Genomic DNA, 17,772 nt, shown 5'->3' on the forward strand with positions numbered 1-17,772 from the left:
GGGACGCGGCGCCGGGCTCCGCACCCCGCGGAGCGGCGCGGAGCGGCCCAGCCCGGCCCAGCCCCGGAGCCATGCCGCTGCCGTGCCGGGGCTGGACGCTGGCGCTGCTCACGCTGCTCGTCGGTTTCCTCATCTTCGCCGATATCTCGGAGATCGAGGAGGAGAGCGGGTAAATCGCCCGTCCCCGCGCGGGGGAAGGGGCGCGGAGCGGTGCTGGGCACCGGCGAGGAGGCGGCGGCGGCGGCGGAGGGGGCGGGCGCCCGGACAGTTTCTTTGTCTCCGGCTCTCCCGGTTTTTGCCGTGCCCAAGTGGGGAAGGAGCGCGCTGCGCTCCCGCGCGGCTCCGGGGGCCGGGGGCAGCGCCGGGCGGGACCGCTCCGGGACGGGGACAGGAGGGGACAGGAGGGGGCACGGGCCGGGGACAGCCACGCCGGGCCGGGCAGGGCTGCGGGAGCAGGTACCTCTCCCGCTAGAGACGCGGTGGTACCGGTCCGAGTAGGGATGCTGGAGCAGGTACCGGTGCCTTTAGGGATGCTGAGCCACCTGTCCGGGTAGGGATGCCAGAGCAGGTACCGCCCCGTTACAGACGCTGAGGGCCGGTCCGGGTGGGGATGCTGGAGCAGGTACCACTCCCTTTACAGACACTGAGGTACCGGTCCGGACAGAGATGCTGGAGCAGGTACTGCTCCCGTTAGAGATGTGGAGGTCCTTTTACAGAGGCTGAGGCACCAGTCCAGGGATGCTCTGTCAGGTACAGGTCTGGGTTAGGATGGTGGAGAGGGTACCAGTCTGATAGAAATGTTGGAGCAGATCCTGGTCTGAGAGAGATTTGGGCACAGGCAGTGCTCAGGTGTTGATGGGTGGATGGAGAAGGTCCCTGAGTGGGATATTGCTGTCAGTGGTCTGCTGGACAGGGATGCTGGGGCAAGTTGCAACCCAGGGGGCTTAGGTGTCACTGCTGGTCCAGATGGGTGTGGTGGAGAGGGCACCAGCTGATGGGAGTGGTGGATAACAGACCAGTCTGCAGGTGGATAAGGGACCAGTCTGTGGGATAGGAGAGACTGAGCAGGGATCAGTTGGGTGGGGGTGATGGAGCAGAGAGCTTAACCCACTGGTGTGTCCCTGTGGGATATGTTAGGGGCTTCATGATCACCTCTTACTGATCGCTGTCACGGTTGGTGTTTACCTGCAGGTGCCATGTGTGGCAGGGGCTAAAGCAGCCCTCACTCTGAGGAGCAGCACCCTTCCCACCCCGTAAACCCCATCTCTGAGGTCTGCTTGGAAATTTAGGGTATGAGAGGAACAAATGCAGAGAGGGGGATTTGCATAAACTTGAGGAACTTGCTACACAGCAATGTGGAAAACCAAATAATTTTGGTAATGAGGTGTGCGCTCAGGGCACCCAAATGACACAAAGGTCTCTCTGTTTGGAACCAGCTGGCTTTGTCTACTGTGTTACACCGAAACAAACACCTTTATGAGATGATAAATGAAATGCAGTGATGTTTATTGTTTCATTGTTGTGTTATGCTGGGTGCCACAGGCAAGAAGTGCTTAAAGGTCAGTAGCCTTGTCCAGAAACATCCAGCACCAGACTGTGGGTTACCAGGGTAGATAAATTGTTGCTCTGCAATGAGCTGGCACTATCTATATAATAATAAAGGAAATTAAAATCTTCTGATGCATCCTCCCCATTGGACAGGCTGCTCTGATCCCCTTGCTTTCTTCCCATCTCCTTTTCCAGCTTCTGTTCTTTCTCCCCTCTCCTCCCCTATCTGCTAGATCTACCCACTAGAACTTGCTGTGCCCTTATTGAAAATCTATTCTGTTACTCACTTGTCCTGTTTTTCACCCTGGTTCATTAGGGATTCCCAGTATTGTGTCTTTTTTCTCCTCTCTTTTCTATACATTGTATGGAAATTGGCTGTTTGCTGGCTGCTTATCTCCAAACCCTGGCATCTGAGTTTGTTGCTGTAGTTCCTCCAAGGAAGTGCTGCCAAGCAGTGCGGCGGCAGAGACGGCAACAGGGTCAGATGAGTTCTGTAGGGACAGCGAGCAGCTTGTTCCACACAGCATCAGAATTGGTAGGACAGGAGGGAACTGGCAGAGGAGAGGAGCACCCTGCCCCCAGGGTGTAGGAGGGTCCTGGGTCCCAAGCCCTGTGGTGCACATGATGGCCAACCCTTCCACAGGTCAGTGCCCACATCAGCTGTGCTTCCCGTAGGGGGATAAACAGAGCAAAGGTGGGACCCTGCTCTATTAATTATATGTTATTTAATCATTAACTCGGGCAAACTGAGCCTTTCTCTTGCTGTGTTCTCTCCCACCCACTTTTCCCCATTGCGTCTCTGGAGTGTTTCGGGTTTGATGAGCTCCTGCATCCCAAACCCAGTAAGGGACCAGACACTGCTCACCTGGCACAGCAGTCCGGCACAAGGGGCACTTCATCCCTTTGTGCTGCCATGGTGCCAGGAATGGTGAGCACGGTGCTCCGACCTGGCTGAAATGTATTGCTGTGGTGACATAGAAAAGCAGAGTGCCTGTTCTGCTTTGGGTCAGGGGATGGATGACAGAGGGTTTTCAACTCTGGGAGCCACATAATAGCATTTTTTAACAGGTCCTGTAGGTAAAGGGAACTGTGTGACAGCAAAAGTGCACAGCAGTGTAGAGAAGAGACCCTTCCAAAGTTTTCCAGGAGCTCTCTGTGTGTCCAGGAGGGAACAGCTCCTCTCTGTGAGAGGTTTAGGAGGTGCTGTATATTTGTGCAGCTTTCCCCCACGTCAGGAATGTTTGGCTGTTGTATTGTGTGGCTCAGCATCCTCCTTCACACCCCCCAGCCCCCCTTGCTTTGGTCAGAGCAGCAGGGAAGGAAGGAGCTGCCCAGCTGTCCCCTGGCAGGCTGGTGGCACTGAGGGGGGCTGGGAAACACAGGCAGGTGCAACTCTTTTCTTCTTTTTCCTTGGCATCGAAACACTCTCTAATTATTGTGAGGAGCGAACAGCTTGCCCACTTTTACACGTACCCTGCCCCCTGCCTGCGATTTGGATTGTCTTTGGAAGAATGTTCCTCGTATGGGTGGGAGTGGGGGGGAACAGATTTCTCTCACCTACAAACACTGACAAATTTCAGAAAGAAAACACAGAACGTTCATTAGGTAAAAAAGTAAGACATAATATGATACTACTGGCAAAAGGACAAAAAAACCCAAAGCCATGGTGTTTCTCTGGACAATAAGTTCCCTGGCTCGCAGGTGAAGGGAGATAGGAGCCGAGGGCAGCTGGAGCTGCTCTGCCTGTCACAGGCTTCGGAGAAAGATGTTTGTGCCTTAAGCAGTCCCATCTCTCTCCTCTAGACATCCTCATACCACCTCCCACAGCCAGGAGATGCTGAAACAAAGAGGTATTGGGGCAGGGATGAGAATTCAGCAGTTTCTCGCTCGTGATGCTGCGTCGCTCTTGCTTAGCCCGTTCCTCCCACCCCTGTGCGCGGGTTTTCCCCCTGCTACATGCTTGCCACTGTCCGGACGTGTCACCTACGGCTCTGTGGCTTGGGGTGGCATGCCGGTGGGATGCTGGCGGGATTCTGGCAGGATGCTGGCGGACACGGACACGCTCGCCGGCGTGTGCTGCTCCGTGAGGTATTGCTGTGCTGAGCGGTCTTGGCACTTTGTTTCCGAGCAGCCAGCTGGTTCCGGGCTGCTGAACTTTTCCTGCAGCCCGGTGGCGCCTGCGTTTCCATGCACCGCTCCCGCTCTTTGTTTCGCTGGCAGCAAACAAAAGACGCGCTCCCGGCCGCCTCGGGGAGCGCTGCTGCCAGCGCAGCCATTCCTTCATCCCAGCCGGGATGGGGCAGCCCTGTCCCCGCAGAGGAAAACAAAGGATTTGGCATCCAGTGGGGTGACTGTTGTCGGCGGTGAGGAGGAGGATTCTGCTCCGGTTGAAGGGGACTCTCTTTGTCACTGTGCGCCTGCTGTTGCAGGGGTCCGGCTGTGTCCTGATTGTCTGTAGAGGGAGCTGGTGACCCGCTGCCACCAGGTGACTTCTCGAATTAGCGTCTGAGCCATCTTAGGGAGCACTTGACACTTGGTAATGGGTTGGTCTTAATATGAGTCAACCTTTTCCCTGCTAGCCCGGACCACATGGCTTTCCATCCTGATTACAGCAGGAATTATATTCTGCTCGCTCTGAGTGACGAATAGGAGTCTCTGATATTGCTGGCCTGCCTGCCTGGGAGCTTGTCAGTAAATTGCCACTTTTTCCTCATGTGCCCTTTTCCAGCACCTGCCCTTCAAAGGCTCGGGAAGAGATTTTGTGTCCTTTATGGAGGCTGCTGTGCTTGCTGTGAGCAGGCTGTAGTCGTAATGCTTCTTGTCAGGGTTGGCGCATGGGGTATAAATGTCCTGCTTACATCTTCCAGGCTGTGATTTACTGCACCCAGCCCAGAGTTAGTCTAAGACCTGCTCTCCAGCAGAAAGTTTTGCTGGAGAAAGTGCTACATTCTACCAACAAGCGCTTTTGTGCCCTCACACAGTGGGTGTGCACAAGCCAAAAATTATCCAGGTTGGGCTGGAGGAGGAATAGCTCTCTGCAGGAGAGGAGCCCATAGACATCCTGGAAGTATTCATGAGTGTGGAGCCAGAGGAGACCTTTGTACTCCTAGGGTATGGCAGGGCTCTAATAAAAGCTCATCAGGCTGGAAAATAAAGCAATGTTGGAGCACTGATTTGAGTAAGGAAATACTCAGGGTAGGCTTTGATTGCAGCTCTTCTGACAATAAGGCAGCCGATTTCAGGTTGGCTGCAGAGGTCCCTCTGCTCCCCATGAAACTCTCCCTCACCTCCTGCAGCCCTGCAGGGGCAGGGCAGGCTGCCACAAAAACATGTCCAAACCCCTGTGCTCCTGCCTGGAGCAGGTTTGGGAAATGAATGTCCACGTTAAGCTGAGCTCTGAGGGAATGGTGGGAATAGTGGAGGGCTGGGATCAGCAGGATGGAAAGCACTCACAGACCCCCAGGTGAAACAAAAAAAAAAAAGCCAATGCTAAGGGATTTCCAGGCTGTTGAAAAGTTACTCCTCAGCCCAGCGTTGGTTGTCAGCAGCTTATAAGACCCACAGGGAGGAAATTTCTGACCTTGCTGGTGAGGAGAGCTGTGTTAGGAGAATCCAAATCACCAGCCAGCCTTTCTCGGATGCACTATTGCTGCAGCCAGGCCAGTTCATGCAACCAGGGCAATGGAGACAATGCAGCAGTTCCCAGCAGGGCTTCAGGTTTCCTTTTTGCCCAGGTGGGCTTTTTGTGTCCCACCTCTACCCCTGCCAGTGCAGAGCTGCAGCTGGGAATGCAGAGGAAGCCTTTGTGTCCCAGCAGAGAGCAGGGAGTTGTGAGTGCTGGCTGGTTTAGCGAAGGCTTGTTGAGCAGCTCACGGTGAGTTGAGAGATTCAGCCTCAGCAGTGCCCTGGCTGCTCCTCTGGGACCAGGGCCAGCAGTGACACAGCAGATCCCGCTGCTGCCACCACCCCTCTCAGCCTTCCCCAGGCACGGATGAACTCAGGGGGTTGGTTTTCTCACATGGCATGTGGGCTTTTGATCTTCCAGGAAGAGCATTTAACAGGAGTGCCTTTATCTTTCCTTGGGCTTTCAGGCTGTCCTAATGATAAGATGAGGAAATGGCCTTAACTAGGACCAGAAGAGTTTTAGATTGCATAGTAGGGAAAAGTTCTTCACTGAGAGGTCTGACAGGCAATTGGCACAGGCTGCACAGGGAAGTGCTGGAGTCATGATCCCTGGAAGTATTTAAAAGATGTGTAGATGTGGCTCTCAGGAACATGGTTTCATGCTGGACTTTGCAGTCTTGGGATGACTGTTGGACTCAGTGATCTTAAAGGATATTTTTAATCTGTATGATTCTACAGGTATTTTTCTTTTTCATCCTTGAGAATAGCACTGCTTAAATACATCAGGCATAGTTCCTGGAAAAACCAGTTGTTCCAAAACCAAACCAAAATTGCACTTCTTCTAGTTGCCTCCCACATTTGTTTCCCCTGGGCCAGGGTCATCCTCAGCAGCAAGAAATAAGCCCAAAGTACAAGATTAGACAATAATTATTTTGCCGTTTCTCTGGCTTCCATCCCCAGTAGCCTCAGGAAACAAGCAAGTTCCCTGGCAAAGTAAATTCACTGGAGGTGCAGAGTTTCAGGTGTCCTTCAGCAAACACCACTGCAGAGCAGACAGGTGTCAGCTTCTCAGTCCCTTGCAATGCAATAGAAAAAGAAAGAAAAAAGGAAGAGGAAAAAAGGGGAGTATCTTTACAGCTCCCTTTTTCTTCACATTTCCACTGTAAATCCTTGTTTTGGTTGGCAGCAGCCTTGATGGTGGTGGTGGCCTTGGGAGATGCATCTTCATCAACAGCAGCAGAATTGGCTCTGATTGAGAAGTGAAAGGACTCATCCAAGGAAACAGGCACAGCACTGCTAAAACCTGCCAGAGCAGTTACAGCCCTGTGGGGTGGTGCTCTTTCCAAAGTTAGGTCTGAATACTTCTTGCTATTGCAGATCAGGTCCTTGTTACTGCATGCAGGAATCCCCTGGGAATATCCCAAACAAGCACAACCCCGAGCCCAGGCTCTCTGTCTTGGTGCTGAGCACACTGTCCCTCCCTGTGCAGTGCTCTCCATAGGCAGGGCTGCTCTGAAAAGCACATTTTGTCACAGTTTTGGAGTGCTCTCTCAAGGCATCCTCGGTCCAGCAGCATCCCAGTGGGCTCCAGGTATCACCATGTGTGTGGCAGCCCTGAATCCAAGCATGGTTCTTACAGCCAGGCTTTGCCAGCACCTGCAGGGATATCAGTCAGCTCTTGCCCAGTGGCTACAGCAGTGGCCATATTTCCTCTACAAAGGTTAAGCACCATCATGAGGCATCTCCAGCACCTTTTCAGACACCCAGAAGCACACTCACCTGGAAACCAGCAGCTGCTCAGTGGGTAATTAAATTTCTTACTGCTGCCTGGATTTCCACGGTGTAGCTTTGTGAGCAGGGGAGGAGAGAGGAGGTCCAGCTCTGAAACCACCATGGGCTTTTCAGTATTTGGCAGCTCAGCATTGTGATCTGGGATCTACATCACTGTGAAGGTGCTGGGGTGGCTCAGTTGCTGGTTGTGGGGTGTAGCTCTCACCCAAGCACTGCCAGCCCTCCTTCTGTAGGCACCAGATGTTATTTTGAGGATGCTCATACAGAAGAGCTGCCCCAGGAGGGGTCTCTGCTCAGGAGAGGTCCTCAGCATCTGCATCAACAGGGAAAGAAGAAAGCACATGAGACCTTCAGTATTCCAGAGTGCTGCAGAGAGCACTGGGAAAAGGGATGAGAGGGGTGTGGGAGGATGTGCCCAAGGGCCCACGGCCCCACATGAGAATATTTCATGTTGTACCATCTCCCAAGGTATGTGGCACCCAAGATGCTGCAGGAGCCACTGGGATTTCTGGTTTCTGGGATAGTCAGGGTGACAGGCTCTGCTGCAAGCCCGATGCTCTGCTGTTTGTGCTCCCTGAGAGCTCTGCTCTGTTAGCAGAAAAAATTATCTCAGGACAAATGTATGGTGTAGACATGTTTTGTAAGCAGTGAGGCTTTTATCTCAGCTGCTTGCTATATCTTCTCTGAACTTTTGGGGTTTTTGCTTTCTCCCTTCCAGAGGAAAAGAAGAGAAAAAAACTAAATTGCACAAACATATACGAAATACACAAACACCCTGCCCAGTTCTAAGCCCCTCTGGATCCTTTTTGCTGCTTCAATGTCTGTTTCTTTGCTGGCTGTTTCATTAACACAGCCAGAGAAAAAGAGCTGATGCCAGGAATAATGTTTTAAAGATGAAGGAGAGAATAAGGTCCTGCCAGTATGCAGGATGGGGAGAGGGGAAGTGTCTGCCACGTGAGCCCTGAGAGTATTTTGTCTTTAGAGGATCTTGAGGTGATTGAGTCAGGCCTTGCCACCCATGTGGCAAAGGCACGTGGATGTGAGAGCTGACACTCCACAGGTGCAGGAGTCACTTTTGTGGCTCAGGAAAAGCTGATACTGGGTTGGGCCCAGAGCTGAAGGCAGGGACAGGGGTTTGGTTACCCCAGTGATCCCCAGCAGTGTCCTGGTGACAGGCTGCCACGGGCATCTCCCATTGCCTCCTGTCCATTTGCTGTCAGAGCTGCTCTGTTCCTGCTGATTTGTCCCTGCTTTTGTCTCATAAGTGTTTCAGACTAATTGGCATGTTCCTTATTAAGCAATAGATGTCTGTTTTGCAAGCTCATGTGTCTTCATTCCACCGTGTCCTCAGCAGACACCTGCAGTGTTACAGACCGTGGCTCTCAGCCAGGCAGAGGTGCCAGGGTCAAACCCTGCTCACATTCACTGCAGAGCTGCTGTGGAGCCACTGGCAGGCAGGGATGCTGAGCACCTTCCCATCCTCTTGTGTCCCTGGGAAGGAGCTGCAGGGCGGGTGATGTTGTGGAGGTGGGATTGGGGTGGGGGAAGAGGTGACCAAATTAACCAGGCTGCTTTGCCCGGGGCTGACAGATCTGCATGTCCCATGATGAGTGCCATGGGCAACAGTGAGGCCATTGCCTGGTGCTTGCTGGAAGATGTTCTGCCAGCCTGGCTGCTCCTCATGCACCAGCCCTGCACTGGGAGCCCAGCTGGACCAGGGGATGTTTCTCAAAGCCATAACATGGGCACACTTTCCCAAATGTGATTGTAAGACTTCCTAGAATTAAGCTTGGAACACTAAAAGTAGCGCCTGATATTTAGGAAATTTTTGACACTTGGGCTGCCAAGCTGTGACAATATAATCAAGTGAGATTTTTTTAAACATGCTGAAGTGTGATTTCAAATATCTCATCAAGATGTATTGCAGGATCTTTTGTCCTAGCAGACAACTGCTTTGGAAATGTCTTCCCAATTAATCCCTGGGGAGTGTGGGTACACAGCTACCACCCAGCAACCACCACTTCTCTTCCTCACAGTCTCCTCCACATCCCAGGGTGAGAAAGCCTCCAGAACAACTGGTGACATGTCACAGGAATGGCCAGCAAGGGTCTGATGTGCCAGCTTCCCCCAGTATTCAATGAGAGGGGTTGCAGGAAGGCAGGATGATGCTGGAGCCTGGAAGAGCAGCATTCCTGGAGGGGGACAGTGCCAGGAAAGTGCAGGATCTCAAGGTTCAGAAATGCATCTCTGATCCCATCGTTTCTCATCCAGCTTTGGCTTTTGTTTCTGATTTGCAGATTGATTTACATGTGGGGCTAAGCAGCCCTTGCTCTTCAAACTTGTGTCTCCTGGGACAGCAGAGCATTTGATGGATATAGTGGATTTTGACCTAAACTCCACAGTAACCACTTGAGAGTCTAGTCAGAAGCCCACAAGGGGACTTATCAATGAATGTGGCCTTTTTCCATATTTTCAGCCACACTATCAGATGGGCTGATAGAAAACCAGGACACAATCTCTGAGGAATCCAGGTTGGATTCTAGGCTCAGTTTCTTCTCACTTTTGGCTCCTGGGACACCTTTGCTTGTCCACCCTGCAGGGTAGGGCTGGACAGGTTGGCATTTGGAAGCCAATTATTTCTCTTTCATAGACCACTTGGAAATGTGGCAATTTTTCCCCCAAAAGCCCTGGAGTGCATGTGCTGTCCTGCTGCTCTCAACACAAACCCTGAATTTCAGGGAAGGGGAAAGAAGGGTTGAAGCCTGTGTGCTGATCCACATTTCACAGCACTGTGAGCATCAGCAGGAGCAAATCTCTGAAATTTGTGAGGAGGAGGGCCATCTGTATCCTTCATTTCCAGTGGCTGGGCAGTGCATCCTTTCCCCCAGAACTGTTATTTATGGTGACTGGATCTCTGGCCACACCACAGGAGCCTTCAGAGGGGCTGTGAACATCCCACTCCCCATCCCCTCCACACTTGGCTGCCTCAGGGAAAGCCCCTGGGTTGGGAGGACAGGGATTGTGGTGGTCTCCAGGCAGGCCTGGCATCATGCTTGTGAGCTCTTCAGATAGAAAATAGTAGTTCTGGTCTTGAGGAAAACAGAGCAGTCCTTAAAAAGCAAAGTAAATATAGGTGGTGATTTTTTTTCTTTTTTTTGAATAGATACAGACTGCCTGAATGGGCACAGCCATCTCAGGAGGCTGTTGGCTGCCTCTGCTTTTTGGGCCAGTGAAACCTTTGCAGATCAGTTCCTGTGGTCCTCTGGGCCCTCTCACCCAGCAAGAGCCACACCCAGCAAGTAAAGAGCAGCGTTTTCAAGAGGACAGGTCTGCTGGAAGCTCACAGTGCCTAATCCTGGCTTGTGGAACTCATTTTTTGGTGTTAAGGGCCAAGCCACTTCACCGCCAGTGTCCCAGCTGTAAAACAAGGATCATAAAATGCACCTAACGTAAAAGCAGGTTGTGAAAACCTAATTAGTAGGTGTTAGTCTTTTGAACCCCTCAGGTAAAAATCATGGCACTCTGGAGTCTCTTCCTGGGGAATTCAGGTGGATGAATTCAGTTTAATAATCCCCCAAGGGACTATTATCTAACTTTTATGTGGAGGAGGGAGAAGAGGAGGACTTGGGTTGCCCAAGGTCAGGAAGAGGCAGAGGTTTTGTTCCACCAGGAATGAGCTTCACAAATGTGGTTAAATGCAGGAGGGTTGGAACAAGATGATCTTTAAAGTCCTTTCCAGCCCAAATCATTCTGTGAGCTGTGAAATGGGTGGTTGGGTGTGGCTGAAATTTCTATTTGGTTCCTTTCTCTTTGCCCTCTTCCCATGGGTATCCCCTGCCATAAATGCTGGGGGAAGCAGGACTGGGGGTGGGCATTGTAAAATAGCCATGGAAAACACATTTTCCAGTTTGGGAGCCTGGGATCGTGGACACGTGGAGTCTGCTCGTAGAGATCTGCTCTCCCAACGAGGCTCTGTGACCTACTTGTTCAGTCAAAGCAGCTTTGATTTCACGTGTCCAGGCGGCTCCAAGCGAGACCAAACTTACCTAGCAACAATTAAGAGAAGCATTTAAGAAGCTGGAAACGATCAAAAGGGAAATAAAAACCCTAAACAGGCCCGTTCTCAGGAGGGTGAATAGAGGAGTCTTTGCATACCTGATTTGTTGCAAATTATTCATCCAAGAAAATTATGACCTGAACCATATGACAATTTTTCTTTTATATCCTCTGATATATGAATCAGTGTCACTTTACATCTGAGCACAGAACGTTTTGACCTATATAATATCTAAGATAGTGGCAATGCAGCTTGAAAATCTCAGCGAAAATGAGAAAAGATGGCATAAGTCAGTAAGATGGCATTAGCACATATAGATGCAACTTATCACTTGAAAACATCCCAACAGAAGCCCAAAGAAAAATGTTTTGTAAATAATAGGATTAGGAAGCAGGTTGGTACTTTGTAGAGCTGGCTATACAATGAAACTGATAACAACTAGATTAATAAGGCAATTCAGTCCCAACACAGTGTAGCACTAGAAAGCTTTTCAAAATCAATGCTATCTGTGCTATTTTAATCGAGGCTGGTCTTTGCCTTTTGAAGCAAACAGATTTGAAACTCCAGGTCAGGACGGTGTAATAAAATGGACTGGGGTTTTTGGGGGTTTTTTTGGTTGTGTTTTTTTTTTTGCTGGTCTTTGCCTTTTGAAGCAAAGAGATTTGAAACTCCAGGTCAGGACAGTGTAATAAAATGGACTGGGGTTTTTGGGTTTTTTTTGTGGTGTTTTTTTTGGTTTTTTTGAACATGTGCTTCCTAATTAGTACCCTCCATTTCTAAATGTTTTTCTCTTCCCAGGTGGGGGAAATGAAGGCATACAGGTACTGGCTTGCCTGTGTTGGTACAGAACTAAGGCAGACTTTGGAGAATACTGTGCTGGGCTCAGTTTCTGGTGTTTTGAGCAGCTGGTTTTTCTGTCTGGGACCCACCAGTGGGCTGAGCTGAGCAGGGTGGCTGGACAGGGCCACACACCCCACAGCATCCTACAGCACTTTGCCTTCCACTGTACAAAGGGAGATTGTAGGGAAAGCGTCCTCAAGTTGTAGTGTGGCACACAAAGCACCAAAGGATTCACAGTTCTGAGCATTTTAAGATCCACTAAGCCAGCTCAGACCTTCAGCCAAGTATCCTGTCTCTCTGTCTTGGAGAGAGAAGCCAAGCCTGGCCCAGGCAGCAGTGTCCTGGCCAGCATCTCAGGTGTCCACGAGAGCATCGTGTCTGCTGGCCAGCAGAGCAGTGACCCCAGAGCCATGGGAAGATGGTTAGCAGAGCCCTGCTCTCCTCCACCACTAAGCTGCCCCCTCCCTGTTCATTTATTCCAGCAGAACCCATTGTGCCTCTGTCTGCATTGCAATATTTTTGCTTTTCACAGTGTTTGAGGAGGAGAGAGTAACCCCTGCCTCTGTCCTGGAGGGGGTTCTCAGCTGGCATCCAGTGCCCCTCCCCACCTCTGAACACAGGCAGAGGTGCTCTCAACTTGTCCTCCTCACATCCAGCATCCCCAGCCCCTACAGCTGCCTCAGTTCCAGGAGGAACAACGCAGACCTGTCAGTGGGGGCATGTAAAGCCAGACTGGATAAATGCATTTGAATAACACGTTGTGATGCTCTGAATCCTTCCTGCTGTAGCCACAAAACATGGATGAGGTAGGAACTGACACCTAGGGAACTGTCTTCTCTACTTCCTAATTTACCTTTTTTTCCTTTCACATGTGAACCAGCATGTATTCAGGGTAAAAAAAACCCATTTCTTTCTGTAAGCTTTGTCTGTCCTACAGCGAGTGTGAAGGAGTGTGAATCCCATTTGGAAGCTCCTTCAGAGGAGCCGCCTCTGAGCAGGTGCGTGGTTTGCACACTAATCCAGCCTGCTCCCACACCCCGCCGTGAACCCCATTAATGGGGAGGCTTGTTAAATGCCACTAGGCTCCAGGAATGAGCCAGCCCTGCTGTTCCCTTGATGCACCAAAAAATGAAGCAGCTCGCAGGCTCTCGGGTCTGTCAGAGGACAGAGGAGAGCAGGATTCGCTCTGACTTGGCCATGGATGGTCTCTGGCAGGAGGGGGGAAAGGGAAAACCATCGTGACATTTCCAAGGGTTTGATGTTACGTGGTGCTGAGGGCTGTGCTCAGCCTAATGAGGGGATTTATGTGGCATCCTGCAAGTCTGAAAATCCTTTTTAATGGCACCAAGCACACTCACGCACGCTTTTTCTCTTTCATTTTTGTCTAATGCATTTGGGATTTTTTTCAGAACTGGTAGAAATACATTCTCCTGAGGTACATTTTCATTAAGGTGTATATTTCTGGGTAGCAATATTTCTGCTGGAAGAGAATTTGGTTCTCTTTATGAGCGTGCTCATTGGGATATCTGTGCAACAGGAACAATAAAACAGAGCAATGAGTACATGGCAGTTAAAATGTGTCTGAATGGGAGCCCAGCTCCCTTGAGCATCACAAGGTGGGTGGCTTGTTCTTTGTGACCCCTCTGAAAACAGCCAGCTAAAAGAAGAAGGAGCTCTGCAGCCAGCTAGATGCAGACCAGTACTTGTATGTTTTTAAATGAGGTTTCAGAGCTCATGTGAATGGTGTGGTTCTCTGAAGGGGCTTGGTCCAACCTGTTCTTCAGTAGAGCTTCATGGAGGTGCTGGAAACTTTGGCTGCTCATTCCCACAGGTCTTGGTCAGACTGGTCTGACTCTGTCCTTGTGTGGTGGTGTCAGGCCACGGGGGTGACACTGCTGTCACTTCAGGTCTCAGCTCCAGCCTGTGAATGACTGTGGTGAGTTGGCCTTGCAGCTTCAGCCCAGTTACACCAAAGGTGGGGAGAAGGGCCTTGAAGGCACTCACAGGATTGGAGTGGAGCTCTGGGTCTGGCCTGGGTCCCTGGGAGCTGGGAGAAGGCACACTGAGAGTGTGAGGTCTCCACAAGCCAAGGAGGCTGGTCATTCAGTCTGTGTAAAATAGAAATATTGGATGTTCTCCACTAAAAGCCCAGGTGAAGACAGTGCTGGGATCTGTCCAGATCATTCAGTCCCTACCTGAAAAGGACAGGGCAAGTCCATTGGCAGCCTGGAGATGGAGGAGAGCTTCTGTGTGCACTGGTAACACCTGGCTGGTAAAGAGAAGTGGAGATGTATTTGGTGCAGCTGTAGGGCACACTGTGCTGTGGCAGCAGGACCAGGTGTGTGTGATGGCTGGTTAGATCACACAGGGATTATTAATTGGGGTGGCTCGGGGCATTCTTTGCCAGAATGGCTTCACAGTCACAGCAGGGCAGAGATGACAAGGGGTGAAAAGCCCTTCAGAGGCATCAGGACATCTCCCTTCTGGATGGGGTGGGACACGCACGGCGTGGCCGTGTCTCTGCTCGGAGCCCTTCAGAGCAGGATCTCCTGACTGTTGAACAATGCTTGGCAGAAAGGAGCTGGAATTATAAATAATGCATTTCCTTTGTCTTGCAGGAGTTCTGGAGGCAGAGGTACAATCAGATCAGCTGTGAACAGCTTACATAGCAAATCTAATAGGTTTGTAAATTAGATTTTGTGTTCATTTGTTTTTGCTGTAAGGCAGCTATTAATCTGCTTCTCCTCTTCACTGGATAGTGCTGTTCTTATTTAGCAAATGTATCTGTTCCTTTTCACTTCTGCTTTGCATTTTCTTAATCATTTCCCCCCCTCCTTCTTCCAGCTCAGTGCAATAATCATTTGTAAATAACCATGGATCTGGAAGTTGTGGTGATTGAGACAATGAGAAAGAGTTTACTTATTGTGAAAATAAGTCAGTGATAGAGTTGCTATTTTCCATAGTTTTAAGTGCTATTAGAGGAGCGATCACTGTGTCTGGGATCAGAGCTCCAGTTTTGTTGCAGTGCACTCCCATAACATTCCCTGGCATCCCAGCCACATTCAGTGTCTCTCTCTGTCATTTTTACTAAGATTCCCAGTCAGCCCAGCCTTGCCAAGTGGCTCATTTGAAAAGCTCTGTGACAGTGTGCAAGGAAGGGTGATATCATTCTGTGATGATGTCACCACCCGTGACCAAAACACAGAAAATTGACAAAACCAAAAAAAACATAGTCATAAACAGGATTGCTTTACCCTACTTCAGTTACAATTTTTGACACCTTTTAGGTAAGGTTTCCAAGACATGAGTGATGCAGCAAAATGCAAGAAGCAAACAAATCCAACAGACTGGCAGCCTCTGGAGAGGTACTGTACACACACACATCAGGACACTGGCAGCCAGCATTTATAAACACATTTCCTTGCCTTTTCAGAACATTATACAGTGTGAGCCACAGTGTGTCCTGGGGAGCTCTTTCCCTGAGCTGGAGCTGTGTTCCCAGGAGCTGGATGTTTGTCCATGAGCCTGGGCCACCACCTCTGCCCCATCTCTCACTCTGCTCCCTCCTTGGGGTTTACATGCTTTCTATAAATGCATTTATTTACAAAGCATTTCCCAGCTGGAAGAAGCCCTTTGCAGTGGAGAGGGAGATTCCCTTTAGCTGATAGCAAGTGCTTTGGCTGTGTATTTTTCAGAGTGCTCTGAAGTGTGAAGGCTTTTTTGGGTTTGCAGATACACATGCAGCTTCTTGATGAGATGCTTGGCTTTTCTTTTTGGAGGGCAGCTGGCTGGAACCAAATATTTGGAAGCTCCTTCAATTCATGCAGTTTGATTTTAATGTCACAGAAGTGCTGGGGCTGATTTGCTTCTTTGAGCAGGGATTAAACACTGGGGTCTCCCAGTGATCTCTGGCTGCTGCTCATTTCTTGGTCTGGAACAGGTGATGTGGGTGCTGAAATCCTTGTGCTCAATTCTAAGCAGGGAAAAAGTTTCCAGTGAGCCAGCCTGCCCCTGTTAGTACAGGATGCTCACACAAGCAGCACCCACAGCTCAGCTGAATTAATTTCTCCATTGGGTGAAGAGAGGGTTGCTCCTCTCTGGTGAGGATTTTAATCTTCTCCAGGAGATGAGCTGGCTCCACTTTGGGATATTCACACGTGACCATGAGGCAACAGAGCAGCCACCTTGGCTCGGAAGTTTCTTAGCGAATTTTGGGGCTTTGGGGTGTCTTGTCTGCAAGCACCCACCTGCCAGCCTGTCACTGTGTGTTTTTCTGTGCCTGCCTCCCTGCAGCTGAGTGTGTAATGGTGTGTTTTCTGTGGAGCTGTGCCTGGCTGTCAGTCTGTGCTCCTGGAAGCGAGCGGGTATTTAAGGATCTGTCTGTCTGCTTGAGTGCAGCAGAATACGAACAGGCTTTCACTTCTTGTTTAGCTAATAACTACAATTTTGCTTTTCTGATGAAGTTTGAATTCCAGCAGCCAGAGCTGAAGATGGTGATTAGAAGTGCCATTGGGATGCTAACAGATTCTGTCTCCCTCTCCCTGACTTTCTTTTCTCCAGAGCTGAAGTAGTAATAAATGACTCCTCATCTCCAGCTGCTGTTGACAGAAGTAATGAAAGCATTAAGCACAACATTAAACCAGCCTCATCCAAATGGAGACACAACCAGACACTCTCTTTGAAGATCAGGTACTGGTAATTACCTGTAGGACAAGAGACAGATTTGGTCCTCTCCAGTGCAAGCTGGCAAATTGTGTATCATCTAAAGAAGTCAAGGAAGAAATAAAAATACTTACCTCCCGCTGAGATAGGCTTCATATCTGTAAACGATTGCTTGGAAATGAATTCCCATCTAGGCCAGCTGGCCTGGCAACAACAAAACAAGGAGCACTTGAGCCCCTGTTTTTCAGGCCAAGCGGAATTTGTGTGTGCAGGTGATGGGTCACAGAGGGAAGGAGACCTTGCCTGGGTCAGCTCAGGGACCCTCACTAATGGTGGGCTGACTGTGGTAGCCTGCCCCAGGCAGGGATGAGTGGAGAGGGAGCAGGCATTGAGATGGAGATAACCTTTTGTATCTGTGCCTGGAGAGCATGGTCAGGTGGACTGGCCAGAGAGTGAGGGCAGCCAGCAGGCAAGAGCTCACCTTACATCTGACCCAGGTTATCTCTGTACCTCACCTGACAAGGCTCTTCTCTTCCCTGTGCTCAGAAAACAGATCTTGAAGTTCCTGGATGCAGAGAAGGACATCTCGGTGCTGAAGGGGACGCTGAAGCCGGGGGACATCATCCACTACGTCTTTGACAGGGACAGCACCATGAACGTGTCCCAGAACCTGTACGAGCTGCTGCCCCGCACCTCTCCCCTCAAGGGCAAGCAGTTCCCCAGCTGTGCCATCGTGGGCAACTCGGGGGTGCTGCTCAGCAGTGGCTGTGGCCCCGAGATCGACGCCCACAGCTTCGTCATAAGGTAGGGAGGGGGCTGCTCCTGCAGCAAGGGGGCTGGGGAGCAGTGCAGGGGCTGGAATCCAGCTCAGCTGGGGCAGCACGGCCTCACAGCCATGAGTTCTGCTGGAAAGCCTTCCACGCATCTCCAGGTGCTCCCCACGTGTTCTTCTAAGTGCACCATTTTCCCCCCCAACCTCCTCTTCTCTCAGGTTTGTCCTCTTGCAAACAAACCCCACCCTGGGCCTCTGACGAAGCTGATTCACTTCTGCCCTCGAGCACCACACAGTGCCCTGGCACCACACTTGTGTGTGCCCAGGTGTGGCACTCCCCTGTGTCCCCTCTGTCCCCAGTGCTGGTGTCCTTGCAGCTGCACTGCCCCAGGGACCTGCAGCAGCACACCCTGAGCCCCGCTGGGACACACCAAATTCACTTCTGGAGGTGTCTGGAGTGGAGAGGAGGAGCTCCTGC

At 50.7% G+C, this 17,772-nt stretch overlaps 1 protein-coding gene across 1 annotated transcript in view; it reads left to right on the forward strand.

The window, feature by feature from the left end:
• The first annotated feature begins 6 nt into the window (after positions 1 to 6).
• The window catches only part of ST8SIA2 (ST8 alpha-N-acetyl-neuraminide alpha-2,8-sialyltransferase 2), a 31,504-nt gene continuing 13,738 nt past the window's right edge, over positions 7 to 17,772 (forward strand). Inside the window, exons 1-4 of the mRNA XM_039723604.1 lie at positions 7 to 169; positions 14,479 to 14,541; positions 16,421 to 16,549; positions 17,069 to 17,326. Coding sequence (XP_039579538.1) covers positions 72 to 169; positions 14,479 to 14,541; positions 16,421 to 16,549; positions 17,069 to 17,326 — 548 coding nt within the window. The 5' untranslated portion in view covers positions 7 to 71. The remainder of the gene's footprint in view (positions 170 to 14,478; positions 14,542 to 16,420; positions 16,550 to 17,068; positions 17,327 to 17,772) is intronic.

This window comes from Passer montanus, unplaced genomic scaffold (assembly GCF_014805655.1).
Source record: "Passer montanus isolate IOZ18808 unplaced genomic scaffold, ASM1480565v1 scaffold5, whole genome shotgun sequence".
In the NCBI taxonomy this organism is placed as follows: Eukaryota; Metazoa; Chordata; class Aves; order Passeriformes; family Passeridae; genus Passer; species Passer montanus.